The 22,364-nt window shown below is 42.8% G+C and overlaps 1 protein-coding gene across 2 annotated transcripts in view; it reads right to left on the bottom strand.

Annotated features, from left to right (window-relative positions):
* Positions 1 to 22,364, bottom strand: part of TIAM1 (TIAM Rac1 associated GEF 1) — a 146,418-nt gene that overhangs the window by 5,689 nt on the left and 118,365 nt on the right. For both annotated transcript variants that reach the window (XM_060010397.1, XM_060010396.1), the window contains 8 exons: positions 20,893 to 21,001; positions 17,247 to 17,426; positions 17,032 to 17,150; positions 10,273 to 10,381; positions 6,231 to 6,289; positions 5,212 to 5,314; positions 2,674 to 2,761; positions 563 to 735 (listed from right to left, as the gene is read on the bottom strand). In XM_060010397.1, the coding sequence (XP_059866380.1) occupies positions 563 to 735; positions 2,674 to 2,761; positions 5,212 to 5,314; positions 6,231 to 6,289; positions 10,273 to 10,381; positions 17,032 to 17,150; positions 17,247 to 17,426; positions 20,893 to 21,001 (940 nt within the window). The remainder of the gene's footprint in view (positions 1 to 562; positions 736 to 2,673; positions 2,762 to 5,211; positions 5,315 to 6,230; positions 6,290 to 10,272; positions 10,382 to 17,031; positions 17,151 to 17,246; positions 17,427 to 20,892; positions 21,002 to 22,364) is intronic.

The raw sequence follows: 22,364 nt of genomic DNA, 5'->3' as shown, positions 1-22,364 counted from the left end.
GATTCCTCTTTTCTAATAGCAGCTCAAGGCTTCCCTAAATGAACATGGAAGCTAAAAATAAAGTTGCAGGCCCAAAGTGAGGGTAAAAATCTGATGGGTCATCTGGTCTACCAAACATGGCCTCCTTACTGAGAATAGGCATGGCTGTTGTTTCTCGAGGACAAAGCCACCACGTTCTCAGAACGGTGGGCTGTGACTATGCTGAGACATCACACACTGCTTTTTGCTGGACAAAGCTGGCTGTCATGCAAAGCAGCAACTCTCATTCGGCAAGTGGGCTAAGACAGCCCCTCTAGAAAGAGAATGCGCTCACCTCCCAGCTTGGCAAATGAGAGGGGAGCTCACCAGCCAGAAGGAGGAGGGCAGCGAAGGGAAAGCTTGAGGGAGGGCAAGAGGCTTCAACCAAGGGAGGGAGGCAAGGGCCGGGAACCTCACACCAGGGCAGAATGTACTCCAGCGTTAGCCCCCGCAAGGACACGTCTAAGTCTTGCTCAATGAGGACGTCAGTTCTACAGTGGAGTGGGGATGACAGGGATCTTGAACGTCTGAATCCCCACAGTACCTGCCCTGTTCATGGCTGGCCTGGCCCCTTTCAGCGCACACAATCGTTTTCCTCCAAAAGGGACATATTGCTGGGACGAGGGAAGGCTTTCGGTCTTCAGGAGCTGTCTTCTGTGCTTATCACGCAGGATGGAATGCACAGCCTTCAAGAACTCCTTTCTGCTCTCTGGGGAGCTATGAAAAGAAGATTTACACCTATTAGGGAAACAGCACTGAACACACGATGGAACTTCTGATGTTATCAGGTGCAGCCAAACAAATATCCCTGAGGACCAAAGGTTAAAGACTGAGGCCGCGACTCCAATTTCACTGCCGACCAGCAGTGTTTTCACCGCTGGAGATAAAGAACACGTATTCCTTTCCCTTTATGCTTTGTGATTCATCTCCCGCAGCCAATTTGGGACCGAGCAGCCCATAAATGAATAGATTGATGGAGAGATGGATTTTGCACCACAAAGTTGCCAGATTCTGCTCTTGGTACTTAAGGCAGAGCCTTTCAGTCTAAAATGTTTTACAGACAAAGGAACCACAAGATTCTTGCTGCTCTGCAGCGCACTTGGAAACTGATGTCCCAACATCCTTCGTTTCCTCTGAGTTGTATATCAATGCCTGTTAAATATCAACACCTTCCATGACACACGTCAGCATGTAAATATTAAAGTTACATTGGTAAGAACTGGAAAATCCTCCCAATTTGCACGATAAAAAAAGTGCCTCTTAGGTTAGTTATTTTTCTTGTTAAGTTCTTAATAGTTTTACCCAGGCAAGTTTTAGCTGGCATTCCTTATTAACAATGAATATGGCATCTCTACGGGCGGCTTCATTGGACCCTGTGGATTTATCAACAAAGTCGCAAGCAGATTAGCCTAAATAGACTGTAAAGATGGTGCTAAACCACATGTAGATTATCTGAAAAAAAAATTCAATTCTAGTTCCAACAGCTTCCTGGGATCTGGATTTGTTGATCCCTGTCACCCAACATCCAACAAAGAGGCAATGAAGAAACACAAAACATGGGCTTTGAAGTCAAACCCACTGAGTTTGAACTCAGTATTCATTTGCTATAAGGTTTTAGCCAAGTACCCTCTGTGAGCCTTGGCGCCCCATTTGTAAAATGGAATAACAGCAGCTCGGTCTGACTAAGTGAAATAATGCATGTAATCCCTCTTGCGTCTCCCTAAACGTGCCTTCTTACTGTATCAGCAGCCACGTTATAAAATATTACTAACAACCATAAAATATTGATTCTGTTGAGTTTCTATTGTGTGTGTGGGCAACCCATAGTATACTACCCACGGTGTGGGGTAAGTACTGAATAAATTACTGAGCACCTATGATAAAATTAAAGCATCATGGAGTACAGATCATATTTAAAGCCAAATGTATCAGAATGCTGGCTGTTGGCACCATCCAGCCTGGTGTCTTTAGGCCAAAAATAAGAGAGAGAGAGAGAACTGGCTGCGCTTGAGAAAAGTACAATTCTCAAATTCTTAACGACAGAGCCCAAAAAGGAGGAAGATGAGGAAGACGAGGGGATGGTGAGAGGAGGGAAAGAAGAAGAAGAAGGAAGTGGAAGCCCACTTCGTAAGTTCAGCTTCCACTCCAGATCCGTAGGTGAACCTGAGTCACTTGAGCCAGCCTCCCTAGGTCGAAGTTTCCCCCACACGACGAGGAATCCCAGCAACACTGCACACACCCTCACCTCCTCCCAGGTGACTCTCCATCTGCTGTGCCTCAGAGATGTTACAGTATAAATGATGCACCCAAACACCCAAACAAAACATGAGACAACCATGTCCTTCTAACCCACCAAATGTACGTATAGGAAGAAAGCCCTCGTTTGAATGTCAAATATATAGGTGAAAATTCCGATTTCCTTTTAGAAAGATATTAACCAGGTTACTGTCTACATTCTGATAAAATGAGTTTAATGTATCCGATTACTGTTACTTGATAAGTGTTAAATAATTTCTCAGGTGCACAAGAGAAAGAATGCAGCTTCTAGGGATGCACAGGCTGGTGTGCAGAACCCAGAGGGGTTGGGGACACCAAGCACTGTCACATCCCTTCCCTCTGGGCGGCACCTCCCACACTTCACGGCTCCAGGCTCACCTGCAGCACAGGTGGAAGACCCTCTCCGGCCTCCCTTCAGACTCCGATTTTACGTGGACAATTTCACACACAGCATTTGCTTCTGCATCTAGAGAAATTAAAACAAGGACGAATGAGAGCATGTTTCAAAGAGATTTATTTGCATTTTTACAAAAGCATTTCCCATGCTTTGGTGTAGGATTAAAGAGAGCAGAGCCACATATGACCAAAGAAACTTCATTCCTATCCCGTGATCTCAAGAGACAAAATGATTGAGAACTTAATGGGCGTGAAGAAAAAGAATGCTTGGAAAATTACCAGTTGCTAAAATCTCCTTCTGGATGGTCTAAAAGGACAATCAGTCAATCATATTGATGGAAAAACTGACCCTTTTAGCTGCACAGCCCGTTTGGCTGAACTATTTTAATTAAGTGATTAGTTGTTTTGGCAACAGTTGGACTAGACAGAGCCCAAGATTCCAGTGCTGATTTCATCAGGCCAGTGATATAAAGAGGCAGGCCCCTGCCATCTGCAGCACAGCCTTCCCCCTGAGCGACTGGGACTAGTGCCCTGGACAAGCACGTCCTGGGAACGAATGGGATTCCTCTTTCTCACCCTGCCCACAGCACCCAACCTGAAGGAAGCCAGAATGGTACACTGAGAAAGTGAGAAACAGTTATATTTAGAAACAACTTCTAAGTCTTTCAGTGCCTGAATATCATATTATCTTGCCGGGTTATTCATCATTAGTGTTTATGAAAGAAACAATTCACTGCAGACCTCAAGACTGCACGTCGTGAAGTCTCATCCTTACCTAATGGTTCAAAACCCTAGTTACAAACTCTCATCGTGCCCACATTATTTAACCAAGCAGGACCCAGATGCAGACAGTTTCACAGGTTTTCCCAAACGAAGACGAAATCTAGAAATTTCCATCTTCTGATTCTCATATCCACTGGAATTTATTTCATAACAAGAGATGTGTTGGCTAGTCTCTGTAAGTCCATTAAAATAAACTTTTATCTTGATTTTAAACTTGATTTGAATGAAAAGCCGAGGGCGGGAACGGAATATCATCTTCACAAAGCTGGCTTTGTTTTCCAAACTTAAATTCTTCATGTATTTCGTCCTCAATGAAGGCAAAATTCCTGGCTAAGGAGCCTTTGCGGTTTGTTATAAGCATACGCTTTCCTATTTATAAACCAGGCGCAAGGAAACATATGAACTAGATAATTCATCATCTAAGATTGCAAAGTAAGACAATGCTAGTGTTTAAGTGCCCAAACCTCAAAATATTATTATAGCTGTTTGTAGACCTATGATGTATAAGGGCCTGAAAATTCATGTGTAAATCAATTTTACAAATCAAATCAGAGCTAAAAAGGCACAAGGGTCCTCTGGGCCAGTAGGTTAGACAGAAACCTTCTTAAGGCAAATAATCATCCCCAATACATTTGCCAGACGTGGTTTCTGCATTTGAGTTCTCCTCCTGCAATGCATAACAACTGAGAAGGACGTGGCATCTACTTTAACTTGGGTGGGTAACTGGAGGTTTCCCAAATACTGCAGAAGGTTTTTCCTCATGACACTGGACTAGGGAAGAGGTGGTTCTATAAGGATTAGAGCCAATTTTATGGCTCATGGAGGTGACAAATGAAAACGGGGAGAAAATGAGTGACACCAACCGGACATGAAGAACTTATCGTTCATGCTAGATGCCAGAAACACAAAAGAGAAATACAGATCCACTGTGCACCTGCAGAGGTCCACTTCCATGGCCCCTCTTACAACCAGAAAGCTGTACCTGCTGTCCAAGTGGGACGGGAATAGGGGTGTCCCGAGAGTTTCCACTTGACCCCAAAGGTGCTCCCTCTCAGGTGTGCCCGGGAGAACCATTGCTGATTGCTCCTCCCTAAAACAGCCTCAAATTAAGCCCTGGATGGGGCCTCCGAGTCATAGCAATATTGCTATTCTTAGTCAATACCGTGCTGACATTCACTTCTCTTCTCATGTGCTGAAGCATCAACTGATCATCTTAGCAAGTACCTTCATCACTACCTAACAACTTGCTTCACGGCTACGTGGGTCATAGAAAAAGAACTGACATTTCGTGCTGATACAAAGATAAAGATTTGTAAGGCTTCAGGAAGAAAGAATGTATTCAATCGTGTTTTTTGGGCTTCGGGTGGTCTTTTTGGATCTCCCAGTTAAAAGCCAAGTGAGTTATTTACATAGGCTTTGTCTGCTGATGGTCACAAAGATTCTTCCCAGAAGTACAAGACTCATTGCTACTTAGATGTGAGTCCCTGCAGTATTATTAATATATATAACAGAATGAATAGAATTCCTTGGAACAATATTAAAGGCACTACCTCCATTCACTTAGTTCATTCATTTAATAAACAGCTGGGTAAATAAGAGGCAATGGAGAGACTGAGGGAAAGGAGACTTAAGCATAGAAGGAAAAAGATGGTAGGGTGGTTAGAACCAAGAGTGTGGATTCAGAAAAACAATTCATACATACACAGAAACAGGTACCCAACCTGTTTCAGAGTTTACCTGCACTTGCCAAAGCTCGAACCTGCAAAGCTTCGGTAGGAATCATGTGTCGAAATCGGAAGGGGTCCCAGTCCTCGTAAATTGAAAGCCTGTGAGATCCTACCTGCAGGAAGAGAAGGAACTAGGTGCATGAGAAGTCTGTGCTCAGCCCGGACCAGACCCGCACACACTTTCTAAACCAGTGATGTTGCAGACATAGAGAACAGACTTGTGGTTGCCAAGGGGGAGGGGTATGGGGGAGGGAAGGACTGCGAACTTGGGGTGAGCAGATGTAAACTATTACATAGAGAATGGAGAAACAACAAGGTCCTACTGCAGAGCACAGGGAACTCTATTCAATATCCTGGGATAAACCATAATGGAAGAGAATATAACAAAAGGAATGTCTACATGTGTGTAACTGAGTCACTTTGCTGTACAGCAGAGACGGGCACAACACTATAAATCAGCTATACTTCAATAAAATAATAAAATTTTTAAAATATGTCATTAAAACAAATAAATAAATTGTTTTAATTTTCAAAAGAAAACCCAACAAGAACAACAACAAAGCAGTGATGCTGGAACCCCGGGTCACTCCCCCGTGTGCACTTTTGTTCACCCAGCAGCAAGCCAGAGGCCATGGGACCAATCTGCTGAGGGTGCGCGAATAAGCTTGCTAACCAAAGTCAGGCCAGAGAGAGACAAAGGAAGAAAGAGAAAAGGATCCCAAACAAGCACAGAGGGGCAGGAAGAACAGGTAGTGGATAAAAATAGTATTAGGAAGGTAGGTTCTGGCCATGGTAGGCCCAATAGCTGTTTACTTTCATGCTCTAAACGTGAGTCTGCCTGCAGGAAGGCAGGATGGGCAATTTCCTTAAGTCCTCAGCAATACTTAAAAAAAGTCATAAAACACTCAAAAAAAATCATAAAACACTCACGCCCGACAAAGGTGCAGAATTACAAGTACGCAGATACAGCTGAGGAACAGATAGCAAGGGAGATACTTTGAAACTATGGGGTGAAATAAGAAGTCTTACAAGTTTCCTCTTCTGTTTGGAACCATCTTTGTACACAAGGACCACAGCAGTTTTGAAGACTGGAAAAACAGAAAATGAAGGCAGTTAGGGCACATAAGGGGTTGGGTTTTCCCCTTCACTTTCAATAACTTGTGGTAACAAACACTACCGTTATGAAGAGGACAGACAGTCCCCATGAATCGGCTCCCATTCCACCCTCCACTCACTCAGCACATCTGAGAGATGCAAAAACCTGTTAAGACAAAATTTTCCAGGTCCCAGATAAACAGAAAAAGCCTTAAGAGATGGAAATAAACCCTCCTGCCCCACTGGAAACTTTTGGGTAAAATATATTTTCACTATGGTATCGATTCAGGCTTAAAACTTCAGCGTATACACATTTAACAAAAATGTACTAGTTCAGCAGCTGAAGGAACAATACGAACATCAATAATAATAATGCTTACGGTAACTTATATTTATGCAAATTAAGCTAATATTACACACACGCAGAGTGCTCCTAATTCAGGAAATGTAATTCATGTTTTTTGACCTCAATAAATAAAAATCAGTTTAGGAAGTAGAATGCAATTTTACTTTTTCCAAACAGGATGAATCGCAATAAACTATTTAGAAGCAGGGAGTCTGTAGTTTTATTCTTATATTCTTTGGGGGTGGGGGAAGATACAATGGACTTATGCATAATCTTCCACAGAATTCCTTAAACAACGCCAAGAACGTTCAGCACTCAGTGATTCTGACTCCCCCTGGAGAGGAAAGAAGAATTGGTGTCCAGAATGACAAGGAAGGGTGACCCCAGCCCATCCTTGGCTCCCTGTATCAGGGTCTCCATCTCCCTTCACACTCTGACCCCAAGGCATAGCAGGGACCACGTTAGTCACATGGCAGCGGGAGGGGGCACACCTGGTGTACCAGACACACAATTACAGGGAATTCTCAGGGACAGGCTCCCCAGGCTCCCAGACTCTCTGCAGACTAACCCAACGTGTCTGGTACATGTTTTATCATTTTTTATCCTACTGACCCATCAGGCTCCCTTTGTGTAAGACTGCAGGAAAAAAAGCTTTCGGGTACAAAGAAGCGGACCCCAGGCACTGGGTCTGAGCTATCACAGCACCTGACTTCGTAAAAGTCCCAGAGGACAGACTGCGAGGTTCCCACTGACCCCAGGAGGCCACACCAGCTCTGCATGGAGGCTGCACAGGAGCACCCGAGGTGGCCCTCTGTCCTTACCATGAAGCCTTCAGAAATCAGTGCTCAGGACAGCAGGTCCCTTTAAAACGGAGGGAGCTCCACTGCACGAGAGGGTGAGGTTGCCAGTGAACTTAGTCTCAGAAGACCCACCATCTCACTGGGACCAGGGCTCAATGAGGTTGTTGCTGTGACTCTAAGAAGGCTACTGGTCTGCCTCGGTTTACCTGGACCATCTAGGATCACAGCGGTAGGGCCAGAGTGGACCTCAGTCTGGGCTATGAGCATTTCCGCCTTGATCTCTCCCTGATCTGCAGCCGACCATCACTCAGTTGACTCCAAGTGTTGCCCATCCCTTCAGACATGGCCTTGATGTCCAAAACGCCTGGCTGCCCTGACCAGCCTAAATCCCTCTCTCGATATCCCCAAAGGTGAACATCTAACACCCTTTAAGGCTGAAACCTAAACAAACTATCTCTTTCCTTCTTTTAAAGGTGGTGATGGTCAGCCCTGAGTACAAACAGCCGTCCTGGGAGTAAAACATCAAGGTGCTGGGTGGGCAGCCGGTCAACTTTGTTTTCGGAAGAAAGCAGCACTATGTCCTGAGATCAGAGCAACGGAAATAAGACAACCACATTTTAACCCCAAAGCTGCCTGTTCAGTGGTAATTAAGTTACTTCCCTCACAGCAACTCTTCCTTGTTTCAAAACACATTTCTAGGGCTTCCCTGGTGGTGCAGTGGTTCAGAGTCCGCCTGCCGATGCAGGGGACACGGGTTTGTGCTCCAGACTGGGAAGATCCCACGTGCCGCGGAGCGGCTGGGCCCGTGAGCCATGGCCGCTGAGCCTGCGCGTCTGGAGCCTGTGCTCCGCAATGGGAGGGGCCACAACAGTGAGAGGCCCGCGTACCGCAAACAACACAAAACAAAACAAAAAAAACACATTTCTAAGGCTCTGTTAGTTCTGCTTGCTACTTAAAAATCACACCAAAACTGCCAAACATGTTACCTTTTAAGGACTGGGAATCCGTAAATAAGCTCATTACGATGACGACAGCCTGCCTTGAGCCAAACACATACGTTGCCCCTCAAACCTCAAAACTGGCATTCTCCTGAACCCTTTCTATAACAGGCTGGCAAACTAGGGCCTGCCTGTTTCCGCACAACCCGCCAATACTAGTGCCCATTTGTTTACATACTGTCTACAGCTGCGTCTGGCTACTTATGGCCTCTTGGTCTGTGAAGCCTAAAATATTTACTATGTGGCCTTTTACAGAATTAGTCTGCCAACCTCCTACTTTGTCCCAGTCAAAGGATTTTCTTTTTCTAAATCTGTTTATTTCTAACTATAGGAAATATGTAAAATTCAGGAGACAGGCATGAAAAATCCCAATGTTGAACTCTGGAATGGTTCACCAATAGCCCAGCATCAGAAAGAGGGAGAGAGACGGTTTGCATCATTTCCTTCAGAATCCTACACCCCATAAGTGACCTACTCAGAAGCATCAGAAAGCTCCCAGACCTCTCCAAGAAGAAATTGCCACATAAGAAATGCAACTGTTAATGATGGAAAAACAAAACAAAGCAAAACAGACAGTATCCCTCCCCCTGCCCAAAATATCCACTACTATCAAAACCCACCAGCATGTCAAAATACCCCACTACTCCGCTGTATGTCATATTTAGTCACATGTTTTTCCTTCACATTTATAGGCTCCTTTATTATTTTTAATGAAATGGCATCCACAGCTACAGTGGCTCTTTGGAACCTTTAGGAATATCACTAAGGTTTTCAATGAAAGCTGAGTCATCTACTTAGGAAGTCCAATAAATCTTTGTATTAAATACTCTGATTTTAATATCACTAGGATGTTCCATTTGGGAATGCACTGTTCACATCGTAAAAGAAAAAAAAGAGTTCAGTTAAAGAAGCAGGAAGCAGGAACACCCTCCCTCTTCTGCCCCCAGAAAGATAAGGTAAGGAAGGAGAATGGAAATACTAGACTTCCTTTATACTATGTTCCTGCCCATGAATCTTCTAGCGGGAGGCTAGGAAAAGACACAACCTAAAACAAAAGCATGAACACTGATCACTGATCATGACTGACCATTTTATACCCAGGAATAACACTGCATGCTGTAAAAGCATTTACGCACAACAGTGAGCCATGTCTCCTGAATATGTACAGTGCCCAGTGGACTAACCCATAGTTTTTCTCACTCAAAAAGCATTTTACAACATAACCACATGAGAGTTCTAATTGCAGCAACTGCATCCATCTGAACTGGCTTATTGGAAAATTAATCATTCGCAAACATCACTACTTTCGCCGCTGTTGGCCACAATGCGATTGAGAAGCACCTCGTAACGGATCAAGGCGTCCAGTGATGCCACAACAGGTGAGGTGAGAATCATGCCCTGAATCCTGGCATCACACAGAGCAACACAGAGTTGGGAAGAGAATAAAAGGACTGGGGAGCTCAGAAACACAGATAGTTTTGTCTTGATTTTTCACTTGATTTTTCCTTGGTTTATTATTAACTTATTATTTTGAAAAGATATTCAGAGCAGCAGCTTAAAAAAACTCTTTTCCTGCCCATATGTCTATACCTGGGGGAGACCTGAACAGCCATTCCCTCCCTCTTGGTAGCTGGGTGGCCACGTTCGTCATACTTAGCTGGAAGGTTTAATTTAGTATCTGTGACATGTTGGTGGCCACAGCAGGAAGGCAATGCAGAAAACTGTAATTAACTATATTTTAATAAATTGTGTCTTGGAAAAGAAAGGTTAACTTAACTGCGAAAAATAAGCCAGCCTCCCTCTTCCCCTCCAAACCTTCTCGTGACACATACCAAAAGCTGCCAGTTCGGGCTCCTTTTTCCACTTTCCCAGCGAGGCCGGCGGGTTTGGCCAGATCACAGTGGTGTGCAAAAGCAGGTCTCCCATGCTCAGATCTGCAACCTGAAATCCAGGGCAAAACTTACTGGGCGATGTTAAAAACACTCAGATATCCATGACATTTTAAAATTCAACAGGCTGGTGTCAACTCAACTTCAAGAAAATAATGTCTCCAAATAATGTCTCTCATTTGGTCAACTTTTTTTCCCTTATCCTGCTTGCCTATCAGAATTTCAAGAATAAGGTGGCCAAAAGGTACAAATCGGGCCTCTGAAATTCACACGCAGTAAACCTGTCGAAACTGATGAACAAAACTGGAGCGGGTTTGTGTTCAAATGGAGAGTTAGCTAAGGAGCACAAATGGCTGTCGACAACAAAGATCCAGCCCGGGAAACTGCAGACATTGCCACCGGAGTTTAACTCCCTTTGGAGCCAGGGTCTTCTGGGAAGCAGTGGGATCAATTATTTCTTCTTCTTCCGACTCATTTTAAGGAAGATTTCATTTCACTTTAGAAGAGGGAAAAGAAGCCAACTGAGGAGTTGGGAGATTGTTCTTTAAGCTTGTGCAGCTCTGGAAACCATGAGGTCTAGTGTTGTGTCCCCGAAGGTCAAATCTAAACCATCTCAGATGGACAAGTTCCTCTTCTCCTTGTAGAGATATGATGATCCTGAGATTCCACTGGTGTCTACACCTCACAAGAGTCATGTGTGCCTTTTTCACTGGAGTCCTTGGCCCACTTCCAAGTCTATCAGAATCCCATCCTCCCACCCACTCAGCATCCTAATCACAGGCGAAAGGATCATCTGGTCTCTCAATGTGCTCCCTGTGCAAACATGTCAGAGCACAAGGCTTTGCAGAAATCAGAGTCCACGGTCCATCCCACTGGGAAACACCATAAATTGTTAGGAGGGTCTCCCTCTAGCACGCCTCCCTGAAGCACCTGCCCACCAGCCTCTCACTTCTGCTCTGCGTCCACAGAAACCAAGCCCGAGTCCTTCTTCCTCAAAGCAGCAATTTGAATATTTGAAAACTTGATGTTGAGCTTCAAGGACAAATGGCTCTGGGTTTGTTTTTTTTTTGCTGCTTTTGATCTGACTGGGTTTCTAGATACAACAGCTGCCGCGCAGCCCTCCACGGGGCACGGTGCCATTTGACACTGCCCTTCTCAAGCCACCAGGTCAGGCTACAGTGCTGCAGATGGGGCTCCAGCAGTACAGAATACAGTGGTATTGCTGCCACTATAATGGTTGGGATCATTATAATAATTAATAATTACTCTAATTATTATTGAGCAATATTATTAGTGGTACCGTCAGTGGTTAAAAACATTAAGCAACTGTATTACTTTGTACATATTAAGTAACTAGTCAACCAAACACCCAGGTGAGTATCCACTAAGGGAACTATATAGTCTCCACTATCCAAGCCCCACACACCACAGCGGAGTGGTACATACATAAGTCAAATTCCTTGGAACCATTCTGGTCCACAGCCTTAGAGGGAATGTTTTTAAAAGTGATTAAATGCCATATGATCCAACAATCCCACTCCTGGGCATATATCCAGACAAAACTATAATTCAAAAAGATACATGCAACCCTATGTTCATTGCAGTGCTATTTATTGATACAATAGCCAGGACATAGGAACAACCTAAGTGTCCATCAACAGATGGATGGATAAAGAAGATGTGGTACATATATACGATGGAATACTACTCAGCCATAAAAAAGAACAAAACAATGTCATTTGCAGTAGCATGGATGGAACTAGAGATTATCATACTGACTAAAATAAGTCAGAAAGAGAAAGACAAATACCATATGATACCACCTATATGTGGAATCTAAACTATGACACAAATTAACTTATCTATGAAACAGAAACAGACTCACAGACATAGAGAACAGACTTGTAGTTGCCAAGGGGAGTGGGGAAATGGAGTGGGAGTTTGGGGTTAGCAGATGCAAACTAGGATATATAGGATGGATAAACAGCAAGGTCCTACTGTATAGCACAGGGAACTATATCCAATATCTTGTGATAAACCATAATGGAAAAGAATATTAAAAAAGAGTGTATATATATAACTGATTTCCTTTGCTGTATAGCAGAAATTAACACAAAATTGTAAATCGACTATACTTCAATTTTTAAAAAGTGATTAAAGATCACTGGGGTAGATCATTGCCCAAACTCTACTTCCTCCCTCTATGTATCTGCACCTTCCACCATGTGATTTTCTAGTACTTCCCACTAGACTAGGCTAAGCCCCAAAGTCTCTGGGCTTGGCCATATGAGTTGGGCCGTGGACTTGGTATCAGAAGTTTCTACCAGCCCTCATAAGCTTCTGCCTTCCAGCCATGGAAAGGACATGCTCAAGACAATCACTGCTGCTTCAGCCTGGATCCCAGAATGAAGAGACATGGAACACTCTGAGACCTAAGCTCTGAAGCTCACCAAGACGAGCCAAAGCCCAGCTGACCCACACCCTGTGAGTGAAATACAAGTACTTGCTGTAGTGAACACTAAGATTTTTAGTTCTTTGTTACCTGGTAAAAACAGGCTGATACAGTCCCAGTGCACATGGTTCCTCTCTCTTGACAAGTTTCCACACTGTAAATGTATTAAGGGGGTCAGGGCTGCTCCCTCTGGCCAACAGCCTCTCCCCTGGCCTTCCACTGGGCCCCTTCCCAACATCCTATCAAAACTCTGAGACTGGGTTTCCCTGGTGGCACAGTGGTCGAGAGTCCGCCTGCCGATGCAGGGGACGCGGGTTTGTGCCCCGGTCCGGGAAGATCCCACGTGCTGCGGAGCAGCTGGGCCTGTGAGCCATGGCCAATGAGCCTGCGCTCCGCAACGGGAGAGGCCACGACAGTGAGAGGCCCGCGTACCGCAAAAAAAAAAAAACCAAAAAAAAAAACAACTCTGAGACTGAGTTCCGCTAAAAGGCCTCTACCCCAACAAGGACTGGGATGCCTTGCTGAGTCAGGTTTTCTGAGCCCTTCTTTTAAGGGGAAATGCCCTCCTTGGCCTTTTCTTCCTCTGACCTAGGGAAAAGGGATGCTTGCTCTGTGTGGTCCAGCCCAACTCCCTAGAGTTTAACACGGGGTAGGGACTGAAGGTCCAGCTTCATCATAAAATGTTTCTTTGTCCTCTGTGGATATCTGTCTTCAGGGACCTCCTGGGGACAGCTGGTTGGTGATAGCATCAGGTACTCTGTATCCCTGGAATGTTACCATTTCATTATAGACCTACCATTCCCAGTAGATACTGATAAATATCCCCATTCCTGTTTACCAACTGTTCACAGTACCAGTCTAGGTTTTTTCCTGGATATTGCCATTAAAAGGTTACTCAAGGATCAGGAATCACCTTTGTGAAAATCAGGCCATAACTTGTAAATGTCTGCCTCTATAGGCTGTTTCCATGGCTGTTCCAATATACTGCTTGCTGTAAGTACTGTTGCAGAATTATAACTGATGTTGGCACAGAGCATCCTATTTCCCCAGGACCGTTCTCCCTGTGGTTTTATTTTTGTGGAATCAAGACCACTTTATCCTTTCCAGTTAGAAGACCATTCTCTTCTATGGAGAAAAAAAGAGATCAAGTAGATCTGAGTCATTTTCTTTGAGTAATCAATTTGTATTTGGCTACAATACCTATGGCCCCTTTTAGGGGCCTATTTCTTTCTTATTCTTCCTATAGTGCTAAGACATAATCTTTCAGCGCTCTCTCTGGTATCCTCTCCAAGCCTTCATTTTTCCGGTCTTCAGACATCCTAATACTGATATAGGACTTTCCTACCCTGTAATACTGGTATATGATCAAATGTCCCTCCTTCCATCTTTTGCACATTTTTTTTTTTTTCCTAACAAAATCTCTGCTCACAAGAGACTGCTGTGTATAGCACTGTATCTCTTTGTTCCTCGTTGGAAAGATTTCTTACTTGGTTGACAGAATTTTATTTTAGAGGACAGGCAGTCTCACCAAAGCCATATCCCCTTTTATAGTCTCTGACTTTTGAATCGTATTCATCTTTTTTTCTAAAGTCTTTGCAATCTGCTATCCATATCACCTTCTAGTCTTTAGCATAATGCTTTGCTCTCATTAAAATTCAGAAATCAATTCAGAATATAATGAAAAATATAATGAAATACACTGAAATTATTCATTTCCATGACCCAATAAAATTCACTCCTGTCAAAATGAAATAAACTAAAAATACAGGATGGAAGAAGCCTTATGATCTAAAACGTCTGCAGTATTATTCATAGTCATCAATAAATGAAGCCAAGCGAACTGCCTGACAATAGGAATTAAGTAAATCATTGTTCATTCACACAATAAAATGTTCTACAATAATTTCAAGGATTCTTTTGAATCATTTAAAATAACATGAAAATTAAATAATTCTTTGTTCACTATAAAAAAATTCAAGGTACAAAATAACTTCCAAAATATTCAAGAATATATAAAGAACCATATTTAATATTCAAGTATATAATATACATACTTTTGTAAAAATTAAAATAAACACCAAAAGATCAAGAGGTTTTACGTTTTGAGATCATAGATAATTTTTCTCCTTGCCTTTCTCTGAGGTTTGCCCTTTTCTTTAATAAACATAGTATGTTTTTCTTACTATAATAGTTTTACAAGAAAATGGGAACTAAATCAAGAGTAGCAGTGTCCATCCTTTCTACACTCTGATAGATTAAATTATCTGCCTGGTAGACTGAGAACATTCTCATGCTCTGCCTGAAATATCCATGTTGAAAAAATAAATTGTATTTCAGTGGAAAACTATGCACACCCTCCTGGGCTATCAGAGTCCAGCCCTGTATCTATGAGCCTTTGAACTCCTTTGCCACTCTTTGTAAGGCGTAGGTAACAGATAAATGTATAAATTCTCTCTAGTCTGGTAGCGACTTCCTCGTGCTGTAGAGAAACCAATTTGTCTCCATTCACAAATCATCTTGACATTTCTTCACTTCATACATATACCTGTGCTATTTTGACTGTCTGGTTCCCTCACATCATCTGAGTAAAATAAATTCCTTCATATGTGTTCACTTGTACATCTCTATGAGATATCATGAATTTACCTTTTTCTGAAAAATCTTTTAATAGTCCGAAACCTTGTTTTGTTTCACTGAGGACATAAACGTGAACCTAGATAATAACCCTTTATACCTCTGAAGATAAGGCTGTTTTCACGTCTAGACTAAACAACCAAGCCTTACACCCATTCTCTCCCCCACCGCCCCACTGCCTTTCCCCCTCTTTCCAATCACAGCAAGAGAGTTTTTCTTCATAGTTCCCTCCCAGCTTGTCTCCTTTTTTGAGGCAGAAAGCAAAACGAGGACAATATTCCAATCAAATCGTGAGGTACAGAGGCACGGATGAATATCATTACATATCATATCTGTAATGATATACTGATTCATTTTAATATTATCAGCATTTTTATTCACATAAGCTCTTCTCAATAACTCAGGCACAACTTAGAGTTCATGCTACGGTTTTCTCAAGTATATCTGTTCCTGTGACTAATTCTTCTAAGTAGATTTTCAGGCAGACTTAAAAAAAAAAGATTCATAGTCATTTGAAACTTTCATTCACTCAACAAGTATTTATTGAGTACATACTACATGCCAGTTATTATTCTAATCTCTGGGGATATAGCCTCCGCCTTCATTGGTGTTTAGAGAAACAGCCCAAGTTACGGTCATGGAAATTCACTCTCACATTTAACACAAAACAAAACCAGAGGTCTCGAGGGTGAAGGGGTGGAATCAGGACATGTTTCCTATATTAAGAAATAATTCAGCTGAGAAAGAAAATTCACAGTGTAGCCTTGCGTAAAGGATAAAAGTTCCACCAACATGGGAATGTAAACTGGTGCAGCCACTATGGAAAACAGTATGGAGGTTTCTTAAAAAACTAAAAATAGAACTACCATATGATCCAGCAGTCCCACTCCTGGGCATATGTCTGGAGAAAATTCTAAGTCGAAAAGATACATGCACCCCAATGTTCACTGCAGCACTATTTACAATAGCCAAGACATGGAATTAACCTAAATATCCATTGACAGATGAATGGATAAAGAAGATGTGGTATATATACACAATGGAATATTACTTAACCATAAAAAAAAGAATGAAATAATGCTATTTGCAGCAACATGGACGGACCTAGAGGTTATCACACTAAGTGAAGTAAGTCTGACAGAGAAAGACAAATATCGTATGGCATCACTTACATATGGAATCTAAAAAATGATACAAATGAACTGATTTTACAGAACAGAAACAGACTCAGAGACATATAAAACAAACTTACGATTACCAGAGGGAAAGTAGGGGGGAGAGAGATGGGAAAATTAGGAGTTTGGGATTAGCAGATACAAACTACTAATATTTAAAATAGATAAATGACAAGGTCTTACTGTATAGCACAGGGAACTATATCCAATGTCCTGTAATTAACTACAATGGAAAAGAATCTCAAAAAGAAGCTGAATTACTTTGTTGTACACCAGAAACTAACACAACACTGTAAATTAATTATACTTTAACTTAAAAAAAGGTTTCACCCACAAAAACACTATCCTTGTAACTCTTTTACTTACAAATAGCACCTTAAAAAGAAACAAACCAGCCCAGCTCTATGGATAGGTGTGCTGGGAAGAAGTGGGGGTCCTTACCTCTTTTTTCTCACCGGTCTGTTCAGCAATCAGCTGGTCAAACACAGCCCCAAATTCTTCATGGATTTTCTGCATTTCATTGATATGACTTGCAACCTTATTCATAGTCTTGATGGCCACTAGAAGAAAACAAGTCATGAAATAAATGAAAAGGCTGTTTAAAGGCTCTCGTGGAGACCCGAGCAAGGAGCGGATCTCAGGGGCCCATGACTCACAATCCAAGTGGTAGTGTTCCTCACTCTCCGCGTCCGTCAGAGCAAAAAGTTCCTTCAGCAGCAGCGGGTACTTGAGGATCCTCTGGATGGGCTTGATGAGGTAAGACTCCAGAGTGGACGAGTGTTGCTGCTTCGGGTTCTGGGCATCCAGGAACGCCTTGAAAGCCGCGTCCATCTTGGCTGGAAGAGTTTAAATACAGGTTGTCTGGGCAGGATGTCGAAATGACTCCCTTTCTCACAATTTCACTCACTAATTCCAAGGTGCCTTTTCACAGGACTGAGAGTCCAGTGAGTTGTCAGAGGGGGGAAAGAGGGCTCAGAGGCACAACTGGAAGGGCCTGTCCATCAGATTTATTTGTTTATTTGAGGGGCGGCCCAGTGAGTTAAGGGATAGCAGAGTCTGTCAATCTCATACACATGGACTTTCAGGGGCTGCTGTTCATCGTCCTTGCATTAAGAATGTCTTCTTATTCTGATACTTTGACGTCTGAGGCCTTACAGACCCTGGGGAAACTGCCCATCTCAGAGCTAGCCACTTCCTAGATGGTAAAGGACTCAGTTGGAAGCATGCCTTTCACATGCAAGCCAACCAGTGCAGAGCCACCTGCCTCCTTCCCTCTTCTGTTAGCGTTTTCTAGGCCACTATCTCCCCTGCCCCTCCACCCCAGAGCCTGCTGAGATTATTCAAATTACCCAATCCTAAACCTGTTTACCCTGCCTCACCCACTCCTTCCTGCAGAAACCACAATAAAGGGTCTTGCCCATGTCTTCCCCCTCACTCATCCTGTCTCCTGGTGGGCTGTGGTGCTTCCCCCCATGGCCCTGCATGGCGTAGTGCTCCCCCTTCTCTTGGGAGCCGTGAGTAACAAACTATTTTTCTGATGGCAACTGTCTCCTGATCTGTTGGCCTCACCATATCTGAATAATATGAAAGCCTACGTTTGAAAACACTCCTTACGCCAGTTTTTCTAATCCTTCAAGCATGTCCTTGCTGGTAGAACCTCTTTTGAGAAAAGGCAGGAAAATAAAAAGCAGCAGCGGCACCTTGCAGCTCTGGTAAGTGGAGCAAGGCTGATCCCCTGCAGTGAACGCCTTTTAAGATCTGTTCTATGTTAATTCGGTGATACGAGCTATTAGGATTTATTTCAGAGGGAAACATACATCTGACCTAAGGTAACTCAGGCAGCACTTTCCTCACCAGCTGAGCATTTATCTGTGTCCCAGCGGGGCTGAAAAGCAGCCCTGGGGAGTTGTGGGTCCCCAGACAATTACAAAGGTACCTGCCAGTGGATAATTAGGAAGACACGACTTACGCCCTCCAGGTGCAAAGAAATGGCAGAGAGAGAGGCTGAAGTGAGGGCAAAGAATGGTTAGAAGAAAGGACAATATATCAAAGTGACTAACTGTAGGCATATATTTTTTAAGCTTCTGATAAAAATATATTTCCGTCTCCAGTAATTAGGAATGTGAGCTAAGAACAGAAGATGTTATAAAAGGACACCATGAAACTGTAACATGATTCTTCTCAGTATCTTTATTCAATTAAGAAAAACAGCAGTCATGTGGGGAAGGCCTTGGAAAGACTACAATCTTTTCATCTGTTTAAGCCCCATTAAGAGCAATCAGACTCCACGGGTCCAGCCACCAAATCCTTGAAGGGAAAGAAGACTGGGAATGAGGTGACTGAGAAGAAGCCCATGGCCTCGGAAGCGAGCCCAGGCCCAGAGCTGATGCATGCGGAGGCTGCAGCTTCCGTGGACATCCCAAGTCTTGGTCCATGCCCATAAGGGGCCTAGGAATTCCCCCTGAAGTCCTCATGCCCAAAAACACGTCCATGTGCGTTTAACCCATCAAGTGTATTTCACACATCAGGGCAAAAGAGGGCACGGTTCTCAGCTCTTTGAGCGGTAAAGGGCATCACTCCCATGCAACCTAGATGGGAGTCTGTTAAGAATCATAGGCTATTTGTCCTCAAAGAGTTCTCTTCATCTTCTTGGCACATCTGGCCATTAGAAAATTGTGGGTCACACCTAATGTCTTAAGGGATGGTTTTGAAGGATTTTCTAATATTTTTCAGGTGCAACAAATAATGGTTTTGAATTTTAAAACTCTATAGGGGCAGAATTTAATCTAATCAAAGGATTAAAAATAACACAATTGCTTTAAGAACTCTCATGAGTATATAATTTTACCATAGAGCAAAGTGCTCTAACACTGTTATGTTAAAAACTCTCATAACATAGCATTCAATTAAAGTTTAAAAAGATGCACACACACAGAACTATATGACCAATTCAGCATGTGCAAAACCACAGACTAGGCCATACAGCGGGACAATTTCCTTGTCCTACAGCAGGACAAGGAAATTCCCAGGTTCCCTTTAAATTTTTGTGCTGAAGTAGAACTCTTTTGCCTAGACTACGACTATCATTAAGTATGGCATTATCTGGGGCAGGATCTTTTGTTGTCCAGAGACCTGTGTTGTATTAATGTTTATTATAATATGTTTTGAATTAAATCAAGCTAGTTCTCTTTGGCAACAAACATAAATATAAGTAAATTACTTACAAATTCAGCAGCTGTTTACATGGCAGCCACAGTAAAGTGTTAAAGAAGAGCAGGCTGATTGCCAGAGATTCTTTGAAATCGAACTTTCTATTGGTTCTACTGTTTACCAAGGACATGTTTCTCTAATCCTTGAACCTATCAACAGTCGCATGCAGAACTATGGAAGCGAAACAACTCTCTGGAGACTCTCCGAACACCCCATCATCTTCCTAGAACACTTAGGAACAGCAGCTTGCCAATCTAAAAATTCTGTTCTTTTCCATGCAAAATATAATTACAGCTGGAATGATTTTTGTAAATAATTGAAACAATTTTAGTAGTGATGGTGGTGACTATTAGCACACACCTGAGAACAAAAATAGGTGAGGGAAAAATGAAATGCCAGAAAAAGGTATATGAAGTGTGGTAGGTTATAACAAAATTAATGAAAAATAGAAATAAAGCAGGGGAATTCTAAACTCCCTACGTTTCTGCATAATTGCAAAATGACTCATCAATTCTGGCCCCAAATAACTGAGTCAAAACGTTGATGGTAAGAAAATTGACAAAACTGTTAATTCAAGATATAATGCATTTCATTTCTCAGTACAGCCGGGCCCCCGTATCTACAGGTTCTATCCACAGGTTCTGCATTGTGAATTCAACTCACCATGGATAGGATATATCTGGGAAAAAAAAATTCCAGAAAGTTCCAAAAAGCAAAACTTGAATACACTGCACACGGACAGCTATTTACATGGCACTTATATTTTATTAGGTATTACAAATAATCTAGAGATGATTTAAAGTGTACGGGAGGATGTGCACAGGTTATACGCACACACTACGCATTTTATATAACAGACTTGAGCATCCTCGAATTTTGGTATCTGTGCGGGGGTGGGGGGGCAGGTCCTGGAACCAATCCCCCACAGATACCGAGGAACAACCATACCCTTAATTTGTGGCCTGTTGGAACATCCATCCGGCACAACAATGACTCCGATTTCTGTCCAAAAGCCCCCAACCACAGTTGGCCACACAGATGTGAACTGACAATGAACAGGCCCACCTGCTACCCAGTCCTCCCAGGCCTTACCTTTCACCAGAACCTTGGGGACCTTCGTGTGGCTAGCACAGAAGGCACTGTAGAGCTTGAAGCGGTCGGCATAATACAGAAAGGATCCCCCCAGAGAGAAGAGCACCTTCTGGATTTAACAAGAAACAATGCAGTTAGGTTAGGGTCCTCCTCATGTGGAAATATCAGCAGGATATAGCAGGGAGCTCGCAGCTGCCTGACTCTCCCCACAAATCAGCACCACTCACACCTGTCACAGCCTGTCTCAGCTCACTGATGGCCTATGGGAACGTGTGTGGGTTTACATGTTGGTGTAATAGATGCTGGATTTGGCTTTCTCGGTAATTACAGTCAAGATGTCACTGGTTTTCCAGGCTTGTGTCTTTCAGTGACCTATCTGGGATGTTTGAATGTTACCGAGAAAGTAGATACGGCATTTTGGAAAAGACAGAAATCTGAATTCTCTCATTAGTTCCTGTTGGGAGGTAGAAGTGACAAACCAAATAAAGGCAGGAAACGCATATATCTCCCGAAATAGAAAACACATCACTAACTCCACCCTCTCCAATGCCATGCTCTCTTCTAGCAGGAATAGATAAGAACATAAGAAATAGACTCAACTAAGGAATTAGTACTGTCTCCCAGGCCATACCCTCTGCCCCAACAGGATCAAAACTAGGTGGAGACTTTCCCTATTAGGAATTTAATATGCCTGAGGTGGGATACTTTTTATCTTACACATTTTATAGAAATATATGTAACAGGCCTCAGAAAAGTATCTATGAGGTTTCACAATGATCTATTCTAGTTCAGAAAGAGCTACTGCTTATTTAAATTTAAAATTTAAAACGTATGTTCAAAGCAAAAAAAGAAGCTATACATATAAACATATCCCCATATCTCCTCCCTCTCCCATCTCCCTCCCATCCTCCCTATCCCACCCCTCTAGGTGTCACAAAGTACCGAGCTGATCTCCCTGTGCTATGTGGCTGCTTCCCACTAGCTATCTGTTTTACATTTGGTAGTGTATATATGTCCATGCCACTCTCTCACTTCGTCCCGGCTTACCCTTCCCCCGCCCCGTGTCCTCAAGTCCATTCTCTACATCTGCGTCTTTATTCCTGTCCTGCCCCTAGGTTCTTCAGAACCACTTTTTATTTTTTAGACTCCATGTATGTGTGTTTTGGATTTGAGTGATAAATTGGGTTCCACAAAGTGCACTTTATTGAATGAACAATGTAGAGAAATCTGATAGAATATTAAAAACAAAAAAGGTTTATTATGAACCACACATAACTGGTAATTAGAGGCCTAAATTATTTTCCTACATGTTGTATTTTTCCTCCTTTACTTCTCAAGCCCCATCCCTCCCAAACCTCACCCCCTTGACCGAGAGGGTTTTGGGAGGGGCAGTCTGACTCTGTAGGTATAGTCATCCTTTGAGCTATATTCAACAATCAAATGAGAAAAAATATAGAAGAAAAAGCTCGATT

Source organism: Delphinus delphis, chromosome 4 (assembly GCF_949987515.2).
Source record: "Delphinus delphis chromosome 4, mDelDel1.2, whole genome shotgun sequence".
NCBI lineage: Eukaryota > Metazoa > Chordata > Mammalia > Artiodactyla > Delphinidae > Delphinus > Delphinus delphis.
This window is presented reverse-complemented; position numbering and strand designations above follow the sequence as displayed.